Below are 19,190 nucleotides of genomic sequence, written 5' to 3'. Positions count from 1 at the left end.
ATTTGGCTGTTCCGCCTATTCAGATCAAGCTGGGTCAAGTCAATGTGGAAATAAAACTTTTAAAAAGTTGAGTAGGCCATTGAAAAGGCACGTGGGATCTTTGGCTTTATTCTCGAAGCCTAGAGTACTAAAGCAGTGAAGTTATGCTAAACCTTTATAAATTGCTGGTTAGGCCCCAGCTACAGCATTGTGTCCAATTCTGGGCACCGCACTTTAGGAAGGATGTGAAGGGCTCTGAGGGGATGCAGAGGAAATTGACTAGAATGGTCCCAGGGATGAGGGACTTCAGTTATGTGGAGGTACTTAGAGAAGGTTAAGGGGAAATTTACGAGAGGCGTTCAAAATCATGAATAGTTTTGACAGAGTAGATAAAGGAGAAACCGTGTCCAATGACCGAAAGGTCAGTAACCAGAGGACACAGATTTAAGATGATTGGCGAAAAAGCCAGAGGGGAGATTGGGGTGGGGGAGGGGGGATTTTTTTTTTTTTTTAACGCAACGCTTTGTTGTGATCTGGAATGCACTGCCTGAAAGGGTGGTGGAAGCCGATTCGATAATAACTTGCACAAGGGGATTAGATGAATACATGGAAGGGAAAGATTTGCACGACTATGGGGAAAAAAAAGCAGGGGGTGGACGCCTTATTGGCTCTTTCGAAGAGTGCTGGCTCGATGGGCTGGAATGGCCGCAAGATTTTCTGAAAATGAACCTGACCCTTGCCACCCTTCTGTCTCTGGCAGGACTTCCTCTCCGACATGGCGATGACGGAGGTTGACCGTTTTGTCGACCGTGAGCATTTAATATTCCGCGAGAATACGCTGGCGACCAAGGCGATCGAAGAGTACTTAAAGTTGATTGGTCAGAAATACCTCAAGGACGCAATTGGTAGGTTGGTGTACGTGACCGCTACACTCACTGCTACCGACACTCCATTAACACAGGGTTTGTATCTGACGTTGGTGTGTTACGCTTCTAGCCGTGAAATGCAGCGGAGTCCGCCAGTCATCGCACCCAGCCTGGCATGGAGAGGCAATGCCAATTTGTAATTTAAAGGGGCAGTGGTAGAGGGCGGTGAAGCACAGGGCTGGGGAGGGCCTATGTATGCTGATCACTTCCCTCTTGTTTAGTAACCATTTTGGGAAGAAGAGCTGGGCAGGTTGGTGGTTAGGATGCCCGGTCCGGGTTACAGGGCTGTTCATCTGGGAAGGTCCAGTTGCTCCAGTCGTTGCTCATAATGGGGCCCTTGAGCTCCATTTGTTGATTTTATAGGGTATTGGGTGATTTGTGAACTGGGACATGTCATTGAAAGGTGAACCCTTGTAGATTCCTATCGCACAGAAGGAAGCGATTCAGCCCCACACCTGTGCTGACTCTTTGAAAGAACTATCCACTTAGTCCTGCTCCTTCTCCTGGTGAAGTGGGATTTAAAGGGCCACTGCGTGTTATTTTTATTCTTTTCTTGCTAAAGTTTAACCCCTTCCTCTTCCCACCCTAACCACCCCGCCACCCTGCCCAGCAGCTTACAGTTCCACAGTCGGCATTGCCCTCCAGCACTTTACCCTCGAGCCTCGGTGGGTAAGTTTTGACAAGCTGCTGGACCATGGAGGGCATCGTGGCACAGCCACGCCCCGATACCAACACCGCACATATGCTGGGCAGCAACCCAGCAGTTGGAACCTGGATTGATTTCCTTGTCTCCTCCCTTTCCCCCTCCCCCGTCCCCATCACCACCCCCAATCTCAATCCAGTAAACTGACCCAGGGGCTGATTCTGCCACCCTGCAGCATCATTCCCTCAGCTTTAGGCAGAATCAGTTAATTCACACCTGGGGCCCCACCTATTCCATACAGCTCCGAGAGGTTCAGAGCCTCCAAATCATTAGCAAAGCTTCCAGGTTCAAATGGCTCAGTTGGCAGTGGATAGTGGGATAGCAGGGGGGAAGGGGGCAAGGAGGTTGCGGGGGGTGGGGGGTGTGGAAGGGCTTGCGAGAGTGTTTGAGGACATCCAGAGGAGATGAGTAGTCCCAGGGGAGGGGGAAATTCCATGAGAGTGGCCGGGAAGTGAGTGGTGTTGAGGGTCTCAGTCCTAACCTATGGATTTCTGACATCGGAAGGTCCGATTACAAGTCGGGCTCCGCTGTATTTCAAATTTTAAAAAAAATATATAAAATCAGTAGTAAAACCATTTCACCTCCATCACAATTAAAACGTGCTTTACTTAAAAGTGCCCAACCTCATACTGCGGGAGGCGCTGGAATTGCATAATGGCGGAAGGCGGGTGGGTGGAGGGGGTTTGCTGAACTGGAAGGATAGCCCCACCCATTAATCCCTGTGGGAAAGCTCATTCCTTTTCATGGACAAGTGTTAGTTTTCAGCAAAGGGAAGAGATGGGAGCAATCGTTATTTATTATTTCTTCCTATTGTTTACTGTTGGTGTTCAGTTTGACAGGTTGAAAGTACTCACATCTACTGTAGTCTAGCTTTCTTCCCTGCTCGTTCTAACTCCCTCCCTCTTTCTTTCTCACTGACCCGTTCTTGCTCTTACCTTGACTCTGTCTCCTTTATCATTTTGTCTTTCTCACACCCAGGCCCGCTTCCTCTCTCTTGCTCCATCCCTCAGCACCAAGCGCCCCCACACTCGCTCGAGAGAGAGGGTGGGCTGGGGCCTTGCTCTGAGTTGGGCCCGTGGATGAATGATTCATTCTGGGCTCCTTCCTCTCGGCCTCTTGAGAGGTAACACCTGGCCCAGCGGTCGGGGCCTCCTCAGTGCAACATGGCCCGGGTTTGGAACTTACCCTGTGGGGGTCAAACCGATGTGCATCCTTGTCCCAGGCCTCCATCTTGAGGCCTCGCTCGCAATCCGGCGGAGCTTTCACTCGCTCACATCCCCCTCCGCAACCCCCCCCCCCCCCCCACAAGTTATTGTTTTCAGATGTTGGCTTTGACTCCTCAGGTGTTCGAGTCCAGATGGCAAGAGGGACCCTTTTGCCTTCTGCTCTTGTTGGGGAGGGCAGGGAGCTATTGGGACTGCTTCGGACAATGGAGCCCGTTACTCCTAGCAACAACAGTAATGGACTTTTGCATTTTGTTTTTTTAAAGAAGTTTTTTTTTCTGTTGCCTCCTGTACTTTATTTTTGGAGTGGGGTGGGCTGGTAGGATTTAGTGTCGGAAGAATGTTCACTCAGACATTCCCTTCAGACGCAGAGTCTCTGAGAAGATGCCAGGAAGTTTTCCATGGCCACTTCTAGTATTTTACATCCTCCTCCCCCCCCCCGCCCCCCCCCCCCCTCCACCCCTACCCTTTCCTTTCTGGGGCAAAAAAAAAACAAATATAAAAGGTCAATTTCAGTGCTTGCTCTTCAGTAAAACACTTTTAATGTCACATGTATTTTTTTTTCACAATTAACCCTTTGAGTGCTTTGGCGCCAATTGCAGCATTGTAGTTCACACTGTGAAAAAGGAAAAAAAAAAAGGCACCTTTCTATGGGACGTTGGCGAGCTCGGTTGGACAGGTGAATGATGGTGTAGCAAGGTTGTAGCTGAACTGTGTTTTTCAAAGCAAATTACTGGCGCATTGTGGGGTCAAGGCCCTCCTTGACGGTCCAGTCAAGCCGCTTCTCTGCCGTCTCCCTGGGGGAGCAATTTTAACCTAACCATCCCCCGTCCCCACCCCCGTGGGGAAACTGACGGGATCGGGCGCAACTTTGGTTTCACACCCCACCCGATTTTACCCTCTGTTTGAGACGGTATTGGGCAGGTCAAAAAACTGGTGGGCCACGCAGTCCTGTAGGATTCCCACCCGCCTCCTTGGAGGGATCCTAGGTTTACCAATTCTAGTGGGACATATTCCTGGAGATTTTATCACACAACCACCCTGCCTCCAACCACTGTTCCCCAACACCCCGCCCCGGACTCTCAATATTGGTCACCCAACATGTCCATCCTCGTGACAGCCCACTTTCCTACGCCCAATTGTAAAGTGAGCAGAGACTCATCACCCGACTGGACAATACTTGAATGTCATTCAAACAGACCATTTTCCCATGTCCAATATTTTTATAATAAAAAAATGTTCGAGGATTTATTTTTTTGAGAAGCACATTTTTTTTTTAATGCTCTGAGGATTTTTTCTCCCTGGGGTTTGCTCACAGCAAAGGTCAGTCTTCAATTTTTGGGAAAGTCCTGAGCAACCCTGGAGGATTAGTGACCCTGCCCGAGTCTCGCGGCCGAACTTGATGGGAGAAGCTGGAGTGGTGCGTGTCGGCCGAGTTGGACCCTGGTGGATCTCAGGGCTGGATTGACTCTGTTCTTGCCTGATGTCCATTGCAGGGGCGGGGAATTCTGTTTAGCAAGCAGGACTCTAAAGTTCAGCGGCAGCGTAGCATCGTTGCTGTGGTAACTAGGCACAGACACCTTTTACTAGTCAACATGGCTCAATATATCAAACCCTGGGCCTGCTAAAAACCGTAGAGGGAGCTCATTTCCCCTGGCTTCTGACACCAGAGGCTTTCACTGAGCTAAAGAAATTTCACGATCTTTCCACAGGTTGCGCAGATTTTTTTTTTTGTGGCTTGCCAGTCATCAAACTGAACTAAGGTTGCCAACGCTCCACGTTTGCCCTGGAGTCTCCAGAATTTAACGATTAATCTCCTGGACACTGTTATGAGCAACCCAGGGAAACAAAGATTATTTCATTTTCTTTGATCACTTTCATTTATTAATGGAACTATTGGATATGGGAGGTTCAGGAATCATCCAATTTGATAATGAAGAGTCTGTTTGCTTTCTCATTGGCCGTGCGTTGTAATGATGGACGTACCGGATGGCCCATAGCAGGAGCAGGGGGCTGCAAGCCATGTGACTCCAGAAATATGTCAAACCAGAGTTGGCAACCCTTAAACAGAACTCAAAACAGGCTGCCTATTTTCACGTGGAATTCAAGTGTCTCCTAACTATGCCGCAGTTGTCTGCCCCTGCACACCAGATTCGGCTGTTATGCGGCTATCATTCTCCTGTCTATGCTTTGGCATTCCCATTTCTCTCACAGATGAGATCTGGCTGCAGGACATTGGAAGGCCTCAAAGGGTTAATCAGTTTCCATTTCTCATGAGGATTGTTTAGGATTGTTAATATTTTGTCTTGTGATGATGGCCTGTGCTGAATGGTAGTACGTCAACGAGACCAGAGCAGTTTGAAGGGCTCTTATTCATGTCTATTTGCCACCTCTAATAGTCCATTGCCTGTAAACTCTTCCCGCTCTCTCTGTTTTGCTCGGGGTGAAAAGGCACATAGAGCTCCCTCTACTGACACAATATGAGTTTTGCAGCATTTCAGTTCACTGCACAGGTCCGACTTAATCTCCTGCCTGTCCTCCCTCCGAATAGCCTGTCCCAGATCTCAGAACCTCTTTTTCAAAGAGCTGGTACGGGCACGATGGACAGAATGGCCTCCTTCTGTACTGTAAGATACTGATACACAAATCACTGAGAAGTTTAGTTTAGTTTAGAGATACAGCACTGAAACAGGCCCTTCGGCCCACCGAGTCTGTGCCGACCATCAACCATCCATTTGTACTAATCTTACACTAATTCCATATTCCTACCACATCCCCACCTGTCTCTATATTTCCCTACCACCTACCTATACTAGGGGCAATTGCTAATGGCCAATTTACCTATCAACCTGCAAGTCTTTGGCATGTGGGAGGAAACCGGAGCACCCGGAGGAAACCCACGCAGACACAGGGAGAACTTGCAAACTCCACACAGGCAGTACCCAGAATTGAACCCGGGTCGCTGGAGCTGTGAGGCTGCGGTGCTAACCACTGCGCCACTGTGCCGCCCACAGTGGCGCAGTGGTTAGCTACAGTAGACTTGTAGGCATAGCCTATCTCTCAATGTTTTCTTTCTCCCAGCCTTACATGACGATTCCCCCTCATGCCAACCTCCCCCCCCCCCCCCTTCGCCTGAGAGGATCTTCTTCTAGCCCTGTTACTTACCCCCATCTGAGAGGAGAGAGGGAAGGTTCATTGAAGGCAGTCGTCACGCCGTGTCCTGCCGATCAATGATCCCACTCATTCCGCAGCAAGGAGAAAAACAACCCTCCTCTCCAACCCGAAATAGAACTGTCGAGCCCCTGTGGCCAGTCAGTGAAGGAAGTTCACTACCCAATGTGCTGATATGGTACTGGACCCAGAAGAGCACAGTTTGATTCCCAGGTCTGTGCTGAATTCCCCAATTACAACCAGTTCCGCAGCGGGTGTGCTACATTTGCCCTAAATGTAGGGTGTCAGTCGTGGCTCAGTCACTAGCAGTCTAGCCTCTGAATCAGAAGGGTTATGAGCTCAAATCCCAATTCAGAGACTTGAGCACGAAATCCAGACTGGAACTTCCAGTCCAGTACTGAGAGAATGCTGCACTGGTAAACCGAGGCCCCGTCTGCTCTTGCAGGTGGACTTAAAATATTCCACAGAATGCTGGGGGGGGGGGGGGGGGCGGTTCTCCCTCAACAAACATCACTAAAAAGAGATTTAACTCATCATTATCACATTGCTGTTCGTGAAACCTTTTGCTCTGTAGCCAATTTGTGGCTGAGGGGGTTAGCACCTTAAACGGAAGAAGGGGAAAACATTTGAGAGGAAATGCAGTTCTGTGTTTTGGATGGCAGTTTTGCCTTTTGTTTCCCCCTCCCCCATTGCCAATTGAAAGATAAGTAGAATTCCTCACATTTATTGGTTGGAATCACTGCCGAAAATGCTCTGCTCTCGTGATCGCGTAGCGAGTGTGTTGGTCTCAATATCTCCTGTAATGATTTGTCTGGGATTATGTGATGGGACGGCCTGTGTGTGTCTGTGTATCTTATTGTTGGTGTGCACGCTTGTATGCATCTGCGTGCCTTTTGGGTGATGCCCTTGTGCCTCGCAAAAACCCCCACGAGATACTTGTGCATCATCCGCCAGCACATTTGAGCATTGGGCAAGGTAATGTTGATGGTGGAAATCACTGCAGACTATTGGATGCGGGGAAGTCACTTCCTTTCTATTTGCGGAATAACCAAACCCTAAAAAGGATGTTCACGGGATTGTCAAAATTACCAGCAAGTCCTGGTTTCAGGTCAATTTGAAATTTTAACAGCAAAATGACCTGTCTGCCAGTTTGCAACCAGGGAGGCAAATTGCTGTGAGGAGTCTCCTTCTCGTTTAAGCGAAAGAAAGTACAAAGCACAAAATGGTTAAGTATTTTGTTAACTTGGCAGTCCATTATTCCCGGTGCTGCTTTAACAGTTTGCTTTGATGAATTGTTTTTGGTCAGCTTCTGAAGATCCTCTTGCAAGAGTGAAGCAATGTTGTGCTCTCCCTCTTGGACCCTTTTTTTTCTATCCTTTTAACTTTTTGTATCTTTTTTCAAAAATCTTCCTCTGAAAAATTCTCATAGCCAGAGCTGTGTAGCCACTTGTTTTCTTCCTTTCCTTGAAAAGGCTATTCAGCCTGTCAAAAAATGAATTTCTCTCCACAGGCTGTGTATACAGAACCTCAGGAATGTAAAAGCTCCTTGCCTTTTTGGAGCTTTCCTGCAGTGTACCGTGAAGACACATATCCAGTATAAGTCCATGTTTCCATTACTTTTCATATATCTTAAGCTGCACATACTAACCTAATCTTGGTGTTCTGATTTAGGATCTAACCATCAGTGAGGCAACAGCGCTAGGAGCAGTGCTCTCCCAAAACCTACTGGCCCTGCCAAATTCAAAACAGGACACACCAGCGAGTAAGAAATATAAGTGCAGATAGAACTGAGTTCCTGGCCATTGTGAGCTGGGTTTACCAGCATTCCCGGGCCAGGCATGGCCCACTGGACGACCCTGATCTGCCCTATTCCCTCCCCCGCCTCCCCCAAATCCCCGCCCCCCCCCCCCCCCACCACCCCCGCCTCCACAACAACCTTCAATTTTCTGAATGAAACAACCAACCATGAACAAACCTACAAGACATTTAAGGTCCTTACACACTCATCCACCCACCAAGGGCAACCCAGGGTACCATCGGTCCATTAAGCTAATCGTCGAACCCAGGTTACACCAATGACCATCAGAACAAGGGTGTTTCATGTTAGCATTAAAACTAGGCCATTCAGGAGTGAAGTCAGGAAGTATTGACAGATTCCTAGTGGGTGAGGGTATCGAGGGTTACGGAACCAAGGCGGGTTGATGGAGTTAAGTTACAAATCAGTCGTGACGTAATGGAATGGCTAGAGTTTAAGGCATGGTGACAGACTGGGAGAACACCTGTGAAATTCCAGAGTTTAGGGATGGTGACAGACCGGGAGAACACCTGTGACATTCCAGAGTTTAGGGATGGTGACAAACTGGGAGAACACCTGTGAAATTCCAGAGTTTAAGGCATGGTGAGAGACTGGGAGAATACCTGTGAAATTCCAGAGTTTAGGGATGGTGAGAGACTGGGAGAACACCTGTGACATTCCAGAGTTTAGGGATGGTGAGAGACTGGGAGAACACCTGTGACATTCCAGAGTTTAGGGATGGTGAGAGACTGGGAGAGCACCTGTGACATTCCAGAGTTTAGGGATGGTGAGAGACTGGGAGAACACCTGTGACATTCCAGAGTTTAAGGCATGGTGAGAGACTGGGAGAACACCTGTGACATTCCAGAGTTTAGGGATGGTGAGAGACTGGGAGAACACCTGTGACATTCCAGAGTTTAGGGATGGTGACAAACTGGGAGAACACCTGTGAAATTCCAGAGTTTAAGGCATGGTGAGAGACTGGGAGAACACCTGTGACATTCCAGAGTTTAGGGATGGTGAGAGACTGGGAGAACACCTGTGACATTCCAGAGTTTAGGGATGGTGAGAGACTGGGAGAACACCTGTGACATTCCAGAGTTTAAGGCATGGTGAGAGACTGGGAGAACACCTGTGACATTCCAGAGTTTAGGGATGGTGAGAGACTGGGAGAACACCTGTGACATTCCAGAGTTTAGGGATGGTGAGAGACTGGGAGAACACCTGTGAAATTCCAGGACCCGATTTTCTACTGGAATGATGAGGCGACATCAATTTTTTAATAAAGTGCTTTAGAAGGTGGGAAATCTCAGGATCCATTGGTTATGCGCATATTAGGTGGTCCCAGGAAAAAACATTTGGATTCTGACCTTGCTGGGAGGGCAGAATGAGCAGACGAGTCAGGAGGGTCTCTGCACCCCTATACTGTAGCTAAAAGGGTTACATTAAAAGGACAGATTGCATAGTTTAGGCTTGTATTCCCTTGAGTATGGAAGACCAAGGGGTGATCTAATTGAGGTGTTTAAGATGATTAAAGAAGTTGATAGGTTAGGTAGAGTGAAACGTTTCCTCTGGTGGGAGAGTTCAGAACATAGGGGCAGGACCTTAAAATAGAGCTAGGCTGTTTAGGGCTGATGTCTGGAAGCATTTCTTCACACAAAGGGCAGTGTAAATCTCGATTTTTCCACCAAAAAGCTGTTGAGGTTGGGGATTCTAATGAAAACTTCAAACCTGAGATCGACAGGTTTTTTGTTAGGCAAGGGTATTGAGGATTAGGGACCAAAGCAGCTGGATGGAGTTGAGATACAGATCAGCCATTATCTAACTGAATAGCGGAACAGGTTCGAGGGGTTGAAAAGCCTCCTCCCGTCCTTTTGTTACTTTCTCTTATGCAATGTCATGAGAGCATAGTCACTCCTTGCACCAGACAACTCACCTCCTGACACAGCAGCAGTCAAAGCGCGGGACTGGTGGGGCGTCTCCTCCCACCAGAAATTCATCCAGTACCACCATTCCTGTGGACCTTGGTACTTTGCATCAGTACTAAGCAGGCATGTTGACTGCACCGGCACAGAAGAGAGGAACATCAGGCAGCTGCAAAAGAAATTCTTGCTAGTTTCTTTTTTAAAGTCAAGCTCTTTGACCTAAACACCCGAACTATTCACCATGCCTGATCATTTTCCTGGACCCTGTTCTCCGCCATCCCTTGCCCCCTTCATGCTAATACACCCATCCACCTGATTTGCAACATCAAAACCCTGGGGTTGGGGAGGGAGGTGATGGAACGAGTGTCCAGCCCTGACAGCGGAGCAAGACTCAAACAAACTTGGCTCCTTGAGCTTTTTATTGCTTCATAGGGATTTGCCGCTATTAAGTGCTAGATGCACAAGAACCTACTGAGCCGGAGGAGAGCACTTTGATTCCCAAACAGCACATTCCAGAAACAGAGTAAACCCTTCATTACCAGACGTGAGGTGAGAGTGACTGCCTTTGACATCAAGGCAGCATTTGACTGAGTATGGCATCAAATAACCCTAGTAAAACTGGAGTCAGTAGGAATTGGGGAAAACTCTCCGTTGGTTGGAGTCATACCGATACGAAGGAAGCTGGTTGTGGTTGTTGAAGGTCAATTATCTCCGCTGCAGGACATCAATGCAGGAGTTCCTCAAGGTAGTGTCCTAGGTCCAACCATTTTCAGCTGCTGTGTCAATGACCTTCCTTCAGTCATAAGCTCAGAAGTGGGGATGTTTGCTGACGATTGCATAATGTTCAGCAACATTCGTGACTCCTCAGATACTGAAGCAGTCCATGTAGAAATGCAGCAAGACCTAGATAATATCCAGACTTGGGCTGATAAGTGGCAAGTAACATTCACGCCACACAAGTGTCAGGCAATGACCATCTCCAAGAAGAGAGAATCTAATCATCTCCCCTTGACATTCAACGGCATTGCCATCGCTGAATCCCCCACTATCAACATGCTAGGGGCTACCATTGACCTGAAACTGAACTGGAGTAGCCATATAAATACCGTGGCTACAAGAGCAGGTCAGAAGCTAGGAATCCTGCGGCGAGTAACTCACCTTCTGACTCTCCAAAGCCTGTCCACCATCTACAAGGCACAAGTCAGGAGTGTGATGGATTACTCTCCACTTGCAGCTCCAACAACACCCAAGAAGCTCAACACCATCCAGGACAAATCATCCTGCTTGATTGGCACCCCATCTACAAACATTCACTCCCTCCACCACCAACGCACAGTGGCAGCAGTGTGTACTATCTACAAGATGCATTGCAGCAACGCACCAAGTCTCCTTAGACACCACCTTCCAAACCCGCGACCCCCACCACCTAGAAGGACAAGGGCGGCAGATGCATGGGAGCACCACCACTTGCAAGTTCCCTTCCAAGCTACATATCATCCGGACGGCCTACTCCTGCTCCTAGTTCTTATGATGATTTGGAACTATATTGCCGTTCCTTCACTGTCGCTGGGTCAAGATCCTGGAACTCCCTTCCTAACAGCACTGTGGGTGTTCCTACACCACATGGACTGCAGCGGTTCAAGAAGGCAGCTCACAACCACCTTCTCAAGGTCAATTAGGGATGGGCTATAAATACTGGCCTGGCAAGCGACGCCCACATCCCAGGAACGAATTTTGAAAAAGTACACCTGCATTAATTTTTTATTCATTTGCTACCTTGTCCAACTCCATCTGCACCTTATAAATTCAATTACTTATTCTAAAGTTCTCCATCTGCTACAATGATACAATGGGTGTGAACGCATCTGTAATTGGAAGGTTTGGTCTGTTGACTGTCTGTAAATGAAAACAGAACCTAGTCTTCAGCCTTTCGTTACAAACCGAGAAAATCTTCCAAAATCTTTAGACACAGCAAATTTCACCAGGATGTCCAAAAGGCGCTGAATCCAAAGTCAAAATCTGTAAGGGCCCAGCTTCAAATGAGCTTAGTGATCAAAATTGCACAGTACACTGGTGGGACTAACTTGCTCATGTTCCTTTGGCTAGTGTAAGGATTAGAAATAGGAAAATTGGTAGAGTCAGTTGTAATTATGATGTGTTGGTGAAATAATGTAAAGAGACGTTGACTCATTATGTGACCTATCCTGTACCCGACCTGGAAAATGTTTGATGGGACAGTGCAGAGGGAGATTTACTCTGTGTCTAACCTATCCTGTACCTGACCTGGAAGTGTTGATGTTGATATAAGAGGCAGAAATAAGGAAAAATTAGAAAACTAAGTAACTGGCTCCAAGAAAAGGTCCTTTAACTTAACAAGCCTGTGCTCTGCATAGACCATGTGGTATCTGCTCAGTCATGGAGTCAACCTAAATCATTTATTCCTGAGGAAAAGACAACGTTTCTTTCATCCTGTTCCCAAAGGTAAATCAAGTAAAACTTAAGATCAACACTCCACATCTTTGACTGGTTTCCTTCCTTGATAGGACATTCAGTTGCTCATGGTCCACAGAGCATTCCATCATCACTATCTGCACTTATCCTCCTAACCCTCAGCCCCATTCCTAATTAGATGGGCTATGGCATGGTGTTTGGGGGTGCTTGGGATGACGAGTTTGGCCATGCATGTGATATGTATTTGGGGGTTTGAGTGATTGAGTGTTTGAGGGATTGTGTGGTGGGGTGTTTGGGGTTAGCATGTCCAGCTGTTTTGACATGCATGTGACAATATTTGGGTATGCATGTAATAGAGCATTTGCATAGTGTGAGTTACAGGATGTTTTGGGGTATGGGTGATGGGATGTTTGGGAGGCATGTAATAGCGTTCCTGGGAATGAATGAGTATTTGAGGTGTGATTGGTGGGATGTTCAGGTTAGATGTAATTGGGTTTTTGGGAGTGACTGGGTCATTAGGATGTAATTGATGGGGTGACTGGGGGAACAAGTGACATGATGTTTGGGATGCATGTGATGAAGTATTCTGGGTGGTTTGCCGTTGCCTGTGATGGGACATTGGATGGTGTGCATGATAGGAGGTTGGATAGAAACGTAGAAAAATTTACGGCATGGAAGGAGCAAGTTCGTGTCTGCGCTAGCCGAAAAATAGTTATCCAGTCTGAATCCCACTGTCCAGTTCTTGGTCCATCGCCCTGTAGGTTACGGCACTTCAAATCTATATCCAAGAGATTTTTTAAATGCGATGAGGGTTTCTGCCTCTATCATCCTCTCAGGCAGTGAGTTTCAGACCCCCATCACCGTCTGGGTGAAATACTTACCCCTCAACACCCCTCTAATCCTTCCACCAATTAATTTAAATCTATGCCCCCTGGTTATTGACCTCTCTGCAAAGGAAAATAGGTCCGTCCGACCCACTCTATTTAGGCCCTTCATAATTTTATACACCTCAATTAAATCTCCCCTTAGCCTCCTCTGTTCCAAAGAAAAAAAACCCCAATCTTTCCTGCTAGCTAAAATTCTCCATTCTTGGCAACATTCTTGTAAATCTCTCGTGTGATTGCACCCTTTTCTTTGATGTGGTGAGCAGAATTGTACGCAGTGCTCTAGCTGCAGGCTAACTTGTGTTCTATGCAGTTCTAGCATAACCTCCCTGCTCTTGCACTCTAGGTCTCAGCCAATAAAGGAAAGTATCCTATATGCCTTCTTGACCACCTTATCTACCTGTCCTGCTACCTTAAGGGATCTGCAGACATACACTCTGTTCCTCCATACTTTTCAGAATCCCACCATTTGTTGTGTATTCCCTTGCCTGGTTTGCCCTCCCCAAATGCATTACCTGACACTTCTCTGGATTGAACTCCATTTGTCACTTTTCTGCTCACCTGACCAGTCCACTGATATCTTCTTGCAGTCTACAGCTTTCTTCCTCATTATCAACCACATGACCAATTTTCATATCATCTGCGAACTTCTTAATCATGCCTCCTACATTTAAATCTGATATACTAGGAATAGCTAGGGACCCAGTACTGAACCCTGCAAAACCCTACTGGAAACAGCATTCCAGTCACAAAAACACCTGTCTACCATAACCCTTTGCTTCCTGTCACTGAGCCGATTTTGGATCCAACTTGCCACTTTCCCTTGGATCCCATCAGCTTTTAATCTACTGATCAGTCTGCCATGTGAGACCTTGTCAAAAGCCTTGCTAAAATCCATTTAGACTACATCAAATGTGCTACCCTCATCGACCTTTTGTTATTTCCTCAAAGAATGCAATCAGACACGACCTTCCCTTAACAAATCCATGCTGACTGACCTTGATTAATCCGTGCCTCTCTCTGAATAACGATTATACCGTCTCTCAGAATTTTTTCCAGTCATTTGTTCACCACGGAGGTTAGGTGACTGGCCTGTAATTACTCGGGTTATCCGTTCCTCCCTTTTTAAACAACGGTACAACATCTGCAGTCCTCCAGCGCCACGCATGTAGCCGGAGAGGATTAGAAAATGATGAGCAATCCACTATTCTTCCCTTGCTTCCTTTAGCAGCCTGGGATACATTTCATCCGGGCCTGGTCGTTCATCCACTTCCAAGGATGCTAAATATTTTAATATTACCTCCCTCACTATGTTTATCCCATCCAACATTTCCCATTCTTCCTCAACTACAATGTCTACATTGTCCATTTCTTTTGTGAAGACAGACGCAAAGTATTCATTAAGAACTGTACCCATATCTTGAGCCTCCGTGCACAGGCTGCCTTTTTGGTCTCCAATAGGCCCTACTCTTTCCTTTTTCTCTTTGTGTATTTGTAAAACATCTTTGGGTTTTCATTGATTTTACTTGCCAGTATTTTTTCATGTCCTTTCTTTGCCTTCCTAATTTCTTTTCAATTTCATCCCTGTACTTTTCTATAATGCATGCTCTTTGACATCTGAGGTTGTGGGGAGGGTCGCAGGGGTCTAGATTTGTGAGTCCCGCCCCTTTTCTTTGTGGGAACATATTTGTTCTGAATCCTCTTTAGCTCCACCTTAAATGCCTCCCAGTGCTCTGACACTAATTTACCTTTAGGTAGCTGTTTCCAATCCACTTTTGCCAAATCACATCTCAGCTCACCAAAATTGGCCTTTCTCCAATTTAAAACTTTTACTCTTAGTCTGTCTTTAACCTTTTCCACAAGTACTCTAAATCTAACTGAATTATGATCATTATCACTAAAAAGCTCTCCCAATGATACTCCTTCCACCTGTCCGATTCATTCCCTAAAACAAAGCCCTGAACTGCCCCTTCTCTTGTTGGTCTTGCTACATACTGGCTAGAAAGGTTCTCCTGAATACATTTTAAGAATTCTGCACCCTCTGGACCTTTCACAATGAAGTTATCCCAGTTAATATTAGGGTAGTTGAAATCCCTTATTATTAACGTCCTTTCGTTTCTACACTTTTCAGCAATTTGCCTACATATTAGCTCTTCTATCTCCCTCTGAGGGGCTATAGTATACTCCCAGTAGTGTGATTGCCCCTTTTTAGTTCCTCAGTTCAGCCCATATGGCTTCATTTAATGCTCCTTCTAGAATATTATTCCTCCTCAGGGCTGTGTTTGTTTCCTTAAGCAATATTGCGACCACCCCCCTCTCCCCACCTCCTTTTTTTATCCCCCTATCTGTGCCCTCTGAAAACCCTGTAGCCAGGACAGTTGAACTGCCATTCCTGCCCTTCTTTAAGCTGTATTCCAACAATAGTTATGATATCATACTTCCAAATGTCTATCTGTGCCTTCAGCTCATCTGCCTGCTTCACTCGACTGCTTGCATTGAAGTATTTACCAATAATCACTGAACAACTCCTGTGTTGTTTATCATCTTTCCTTTGATTCGTCAACCTTCCATATTTGCTCACTAATTTTCTGCTTTCTATTTCCAGTTTTCCTTCTCTTCCTTCGGAATCTATGCTCAGGTTCCCATCCCCCTGCCAAGCTAATTTAAACCATCCCTAATAGCACCGGCAAAGCACCCCATCAAGATATTGGTCCTGGCCCCGTTAAGGTGAAACCCATCCAGCTTGCACAGGTCACATCTCCCTCAAAACAGGTCTCGATGCCCCATGAATCTAAAGCCCTCCTCCCTGCACTATCCTTCCAACCATGCTTTTATCTGAACCATCTTCTGTTTCTGTACTCACTGGCACATGGCACTGGGAGTTATCTGGCGATTATTACCTTTGAGGTCCTACATTTTAATTTCTTTCCTAGCTCCCCTAACTCTGCCTGCAGGACCTCATCCCTCTTTCTAACTACATCATTGGTACTGATATGGACCAGAACCTCTGGCTGTTCACTCTCCCCCTCAATGCTCTGCGGCTGTTCAGTGGCATCCTTCACCCTGGGCCCAGGGAGGTAATAACCATCCTGGAATCACATCTGCTTCTGCAGAAACACCTGTCTGCTCCCCTGACTATTGAGTCCCCCACCACTATTGCTTTTCTGACCTCCTCCTTCCCACCACCAGCAACCCCCTCCCCCGCTGAGCTGAGCACCCATAGTACAGTGGGCTTGGCTCTAGCTGTATTCCCCAGAGAAACCATCGCCCTCACCGATAGTTAGAACAGAATACCAGCTGGAGAGTGAGGTGCATTCAAGGACCCCTGCGCTACCTGCCTAGTTCTGCTTGACTGTCTGGTGGTCGCCCAGTCCCTCCCTGCCTGCACAACCTTAATCTGCAGTGTGACTACATCCAGGAACACTCAGCCTTGCAGATGCACCACAGTGAATTCAGCTGCAGCTCAAGTTCCGAAACGTGGAGCTTGCATTCCTCCAACCGAGGACACTTTCTGCACCTGTGGTTATCCTGGAGTTCCCACCTGGAACAGGGTTTGCATTCAATGCGACTGTGGTGCCCTACCATGCCTTTATTTATTAAACTATTAACTAAATTAAGAGAATAAACTTGAGACTTAAATAAGCACTCACCGGCTACTCACCCATTAGCTCCTGTCACTTTATTTTATAGGGTGGTTAACTTAAATGTTTTAACTTAACTCTTAATATTTATATATCTCAGATTTTAATTTACTGAAAAATATGGAACTTTATCCTCCGAGATCTAATTAATTAAATGCTGATCATAATTATGATAAATTATCCAATATGCAAAGTATAAAACATAAGTTAAAGTTTACTTATTTTATCAAATCAGCTTACTTTCAGTTTTTGTACTAATTAATTGATCTAGCTTACATTATAGTTTGATTAAATCAAATGTTTACCAGTAGATTTACCCACGCAGGCCTTCTTGTGCTGTGATGTCACTGTGCGATATTTTTCCTCCTGTTTGGTGGCCTCCCCCTTTATTCTGCTCTGCTCTGCTCTAGGCCTCGTCCTTTATTCTGCTCTGCTCCGCTCCGCTCCGCTTGAGGCCTCGCCCTTTATTCTGCTCTGCTCCGCTCCGGGCCTCGCCCTTTATTCTGCTCTGCTCCGCTCCAGGCCTCGCCCTTTATTCTGCTCTGCTCCGCTCCAGGCGTCGCCCGTTATTCTGCTCTGCTCTGCTCCAGGCCTCGTCCTTTATTCTGCTCTGCTCCGCTCCAGGCCTCGTCCTTTATTCTGCTCTGCTCTGCTCCAGGCCTCACCCTTTATTCTGATCCGCTCCACTCCAGGCCTCACCCTTTATTCTGCTCCGCTCGGCTCTAGGTCTCGTCCTTTATTCTGCTCCGCTCCAGGCCTCGTCCTTTATTCTGTTCCGCTCCAGGCCTCGCTCTTTTTGCTGCTACGCTCCAGGCCTCGCCCTTTATTCTGCTCCGTTCCGCTCCAGGCCTCGCCCTTTATGCTGGTCCGTTCCGCTTCTGGCCTCGCCCTTTATGCTGCTCCGTTCCGCTCCGGGCCTCGCCCTTTCTGCTGCTCCGTTCCGCTCCGGGCCTCGCCCTTTCTGCTGCTCCGTTCCGCTCCGGGCCTCTCCCTTTCTGCTGCTCCGTTCCGCTCCAGGCCTCGCCCTTTATTCTGCTCCGTTCCGCTCCTGGCCTCGCCCTTTATTCTGCTCCGTTCCGCTCCTGGCCTCGCCCTTTATGCTGCTCCGTTCCGCTCCAGGCCTCGCCCTTTCTGCTGCTCCGTTCCGCTCCGGGCCTCGCCCTTTCTGCTGCTCCGTTCCACTCCAGGCCTCGCCCTTTCTTCTGCTCCGTTCAGCTCCAGGCCTCGCCATTTATTCTGCTCCGTTCCGCTCCTGGCCTCGCCATTTATTCTGCTCCGTTCCGCTCAAGGCCTCGCCCTTTATGCTGCTCCGTTCCGCTCCTGGCCTCGCCCTTTATGCTGCTCCGTTCCGCTCCTGGCCTCGCCCTTTATGCTGCTCCGTTCCGCTCCTGGCCTCGCCCTTTATGCTGCTCCGTTCCGCTCCAGGCCTCGCCCTTTATGCTGCTCCGTTCCGCTCCAGGCCTCGCCCTTTATGCTGCTCCGTTCCGCTCCAGGCCTCGCCCTTTATGCTTCTCCGTTCCGTTCCAGGCCTCGCCATTTATGCTGCTCCGTTCCGCTCCTGGCCTCGCCCTTTATGCTGCTCCGTTCCGCTCCAGGCCTCGCCCTTTATGCTGCTCCGTTCCGCTCCTGGCCTCGTCCTTTATGCTGCTCCGTTCCGCTCCTGGCCTCGCTCTTTATGCTGCTCCGTTCCGTTCCAGGCCTCGCTATTTATGCTGCTCCGTTCCGCTCCTGGCCTCGCCCTTTATGCTGCTCCGTTCCGCTCCAGGCTTCGCCCTTTATGCTACTCCGGGCCTCGCTCTTTATGCTGCCCCGTTCCGCTCCAGGCCTCGCCCTTTATGCTGCTCCGTTCCGCTCCAGGCCTCGCCCTTTATTCTGCTCCGTTCCGCTCCAGGCCTCTCCCTTTATGCTGCTCCGTTCCACTCCAGGCCTCGCCCTTTATGCTGCTCCGTTCCGCTCCAGGCCTCACTCTTTATGCTGCTCCGTTCCACTCCAGGCCTCGCCCTTTATGCTGCTCCGTTCCGCTCCTGGCCTCGCCATTTATGCTGCTCTGTTCCGCTCCAGGCCTCGCTCTTTCTGCTGCTCCGTTCCGCTCCTGGCCTAGCCATTTATGCTGCTCCATTCCGCTCCGGGCCTCGCCCTTTCTGCTGCTCCGTTCCGCTCCTGGCCTCGCTCTTTATGCTGCTCCGTTCCGCTCCAGACCTCGCCCTTTATTCTGCTCCGTTCCGCTCCGGGCCTCGCCCTTACTGCTCCTCCGTTCCGCTCCTGGCCTCGCCCTTTATGCTGCTCCGTTCAGCTCCAGGCCTCGCCCTTTATGCTGCCCTGTTCAGCTCCAGGCCTCGCCCTTTATGCTGCTCCGTTCAGCTCCAGGCCTCGCCATTTATGCTGCTCCGTTCAGCTCCAGGCCTCGCCATTTATGCTGCTCCGTTCAGCTCCAGGCCTCGCCATTTATGCTGCTCCGTTCCGCTCCAGGCCTCGCCATTTATTCTACTCCA

General features: G+C 48.3%; 1 protein-coding gene across 12 annotated transcripts in view; it reads left to right on the top strand.

Annotated features, from left to right (window-relative positions):
- The window catches only part of syngap1a (synaptic Ras GTPase activating protein 1a), a 703,692-nt gene that overhangs the window by 579,246 nt on the left and 105,256 nt on the right, over window positions 1-19,190 (top strand). For 7 of the 12 annotated variants that reach the window (XM_068009527.1, XM_068009524.1, XM_068009526.1 and 4 more), the window contains one exon: window positions 740-941. In XM_068009527.1, the coding sequence (XP_067865628.1) occupies window positions 740-941 (202 nt within the window). The remainder of the gene's footprint in view (window positions 1-739; window positions 942-19,190) is intronic. The other 5 variants (XM_068009530.1, XM_068009529.1, XM_068009525.1 and 2 more) reach the window with 1 other exon arrangement.

Source organism: Heterodontus francisci, chromosome 29 (genome assembly GCF_036365525.1).
Source record: "Heterodontus francisci isolate sHetFra1 chromosome 29, sHetFra1.hap1, whole genome shotgun sequence".
NCBI lineage: Eukaryota > Metazoa > Chordata > Chondrichthyes > Heterodontiformes > Heterodontidae > Heterodontus > Heterodontus francisci.
The sequence above is the reverse complement of the archived record's forward strand: the minus strand, read 5'-3'. Positions and strand labels throughout refer to the sequence as shown.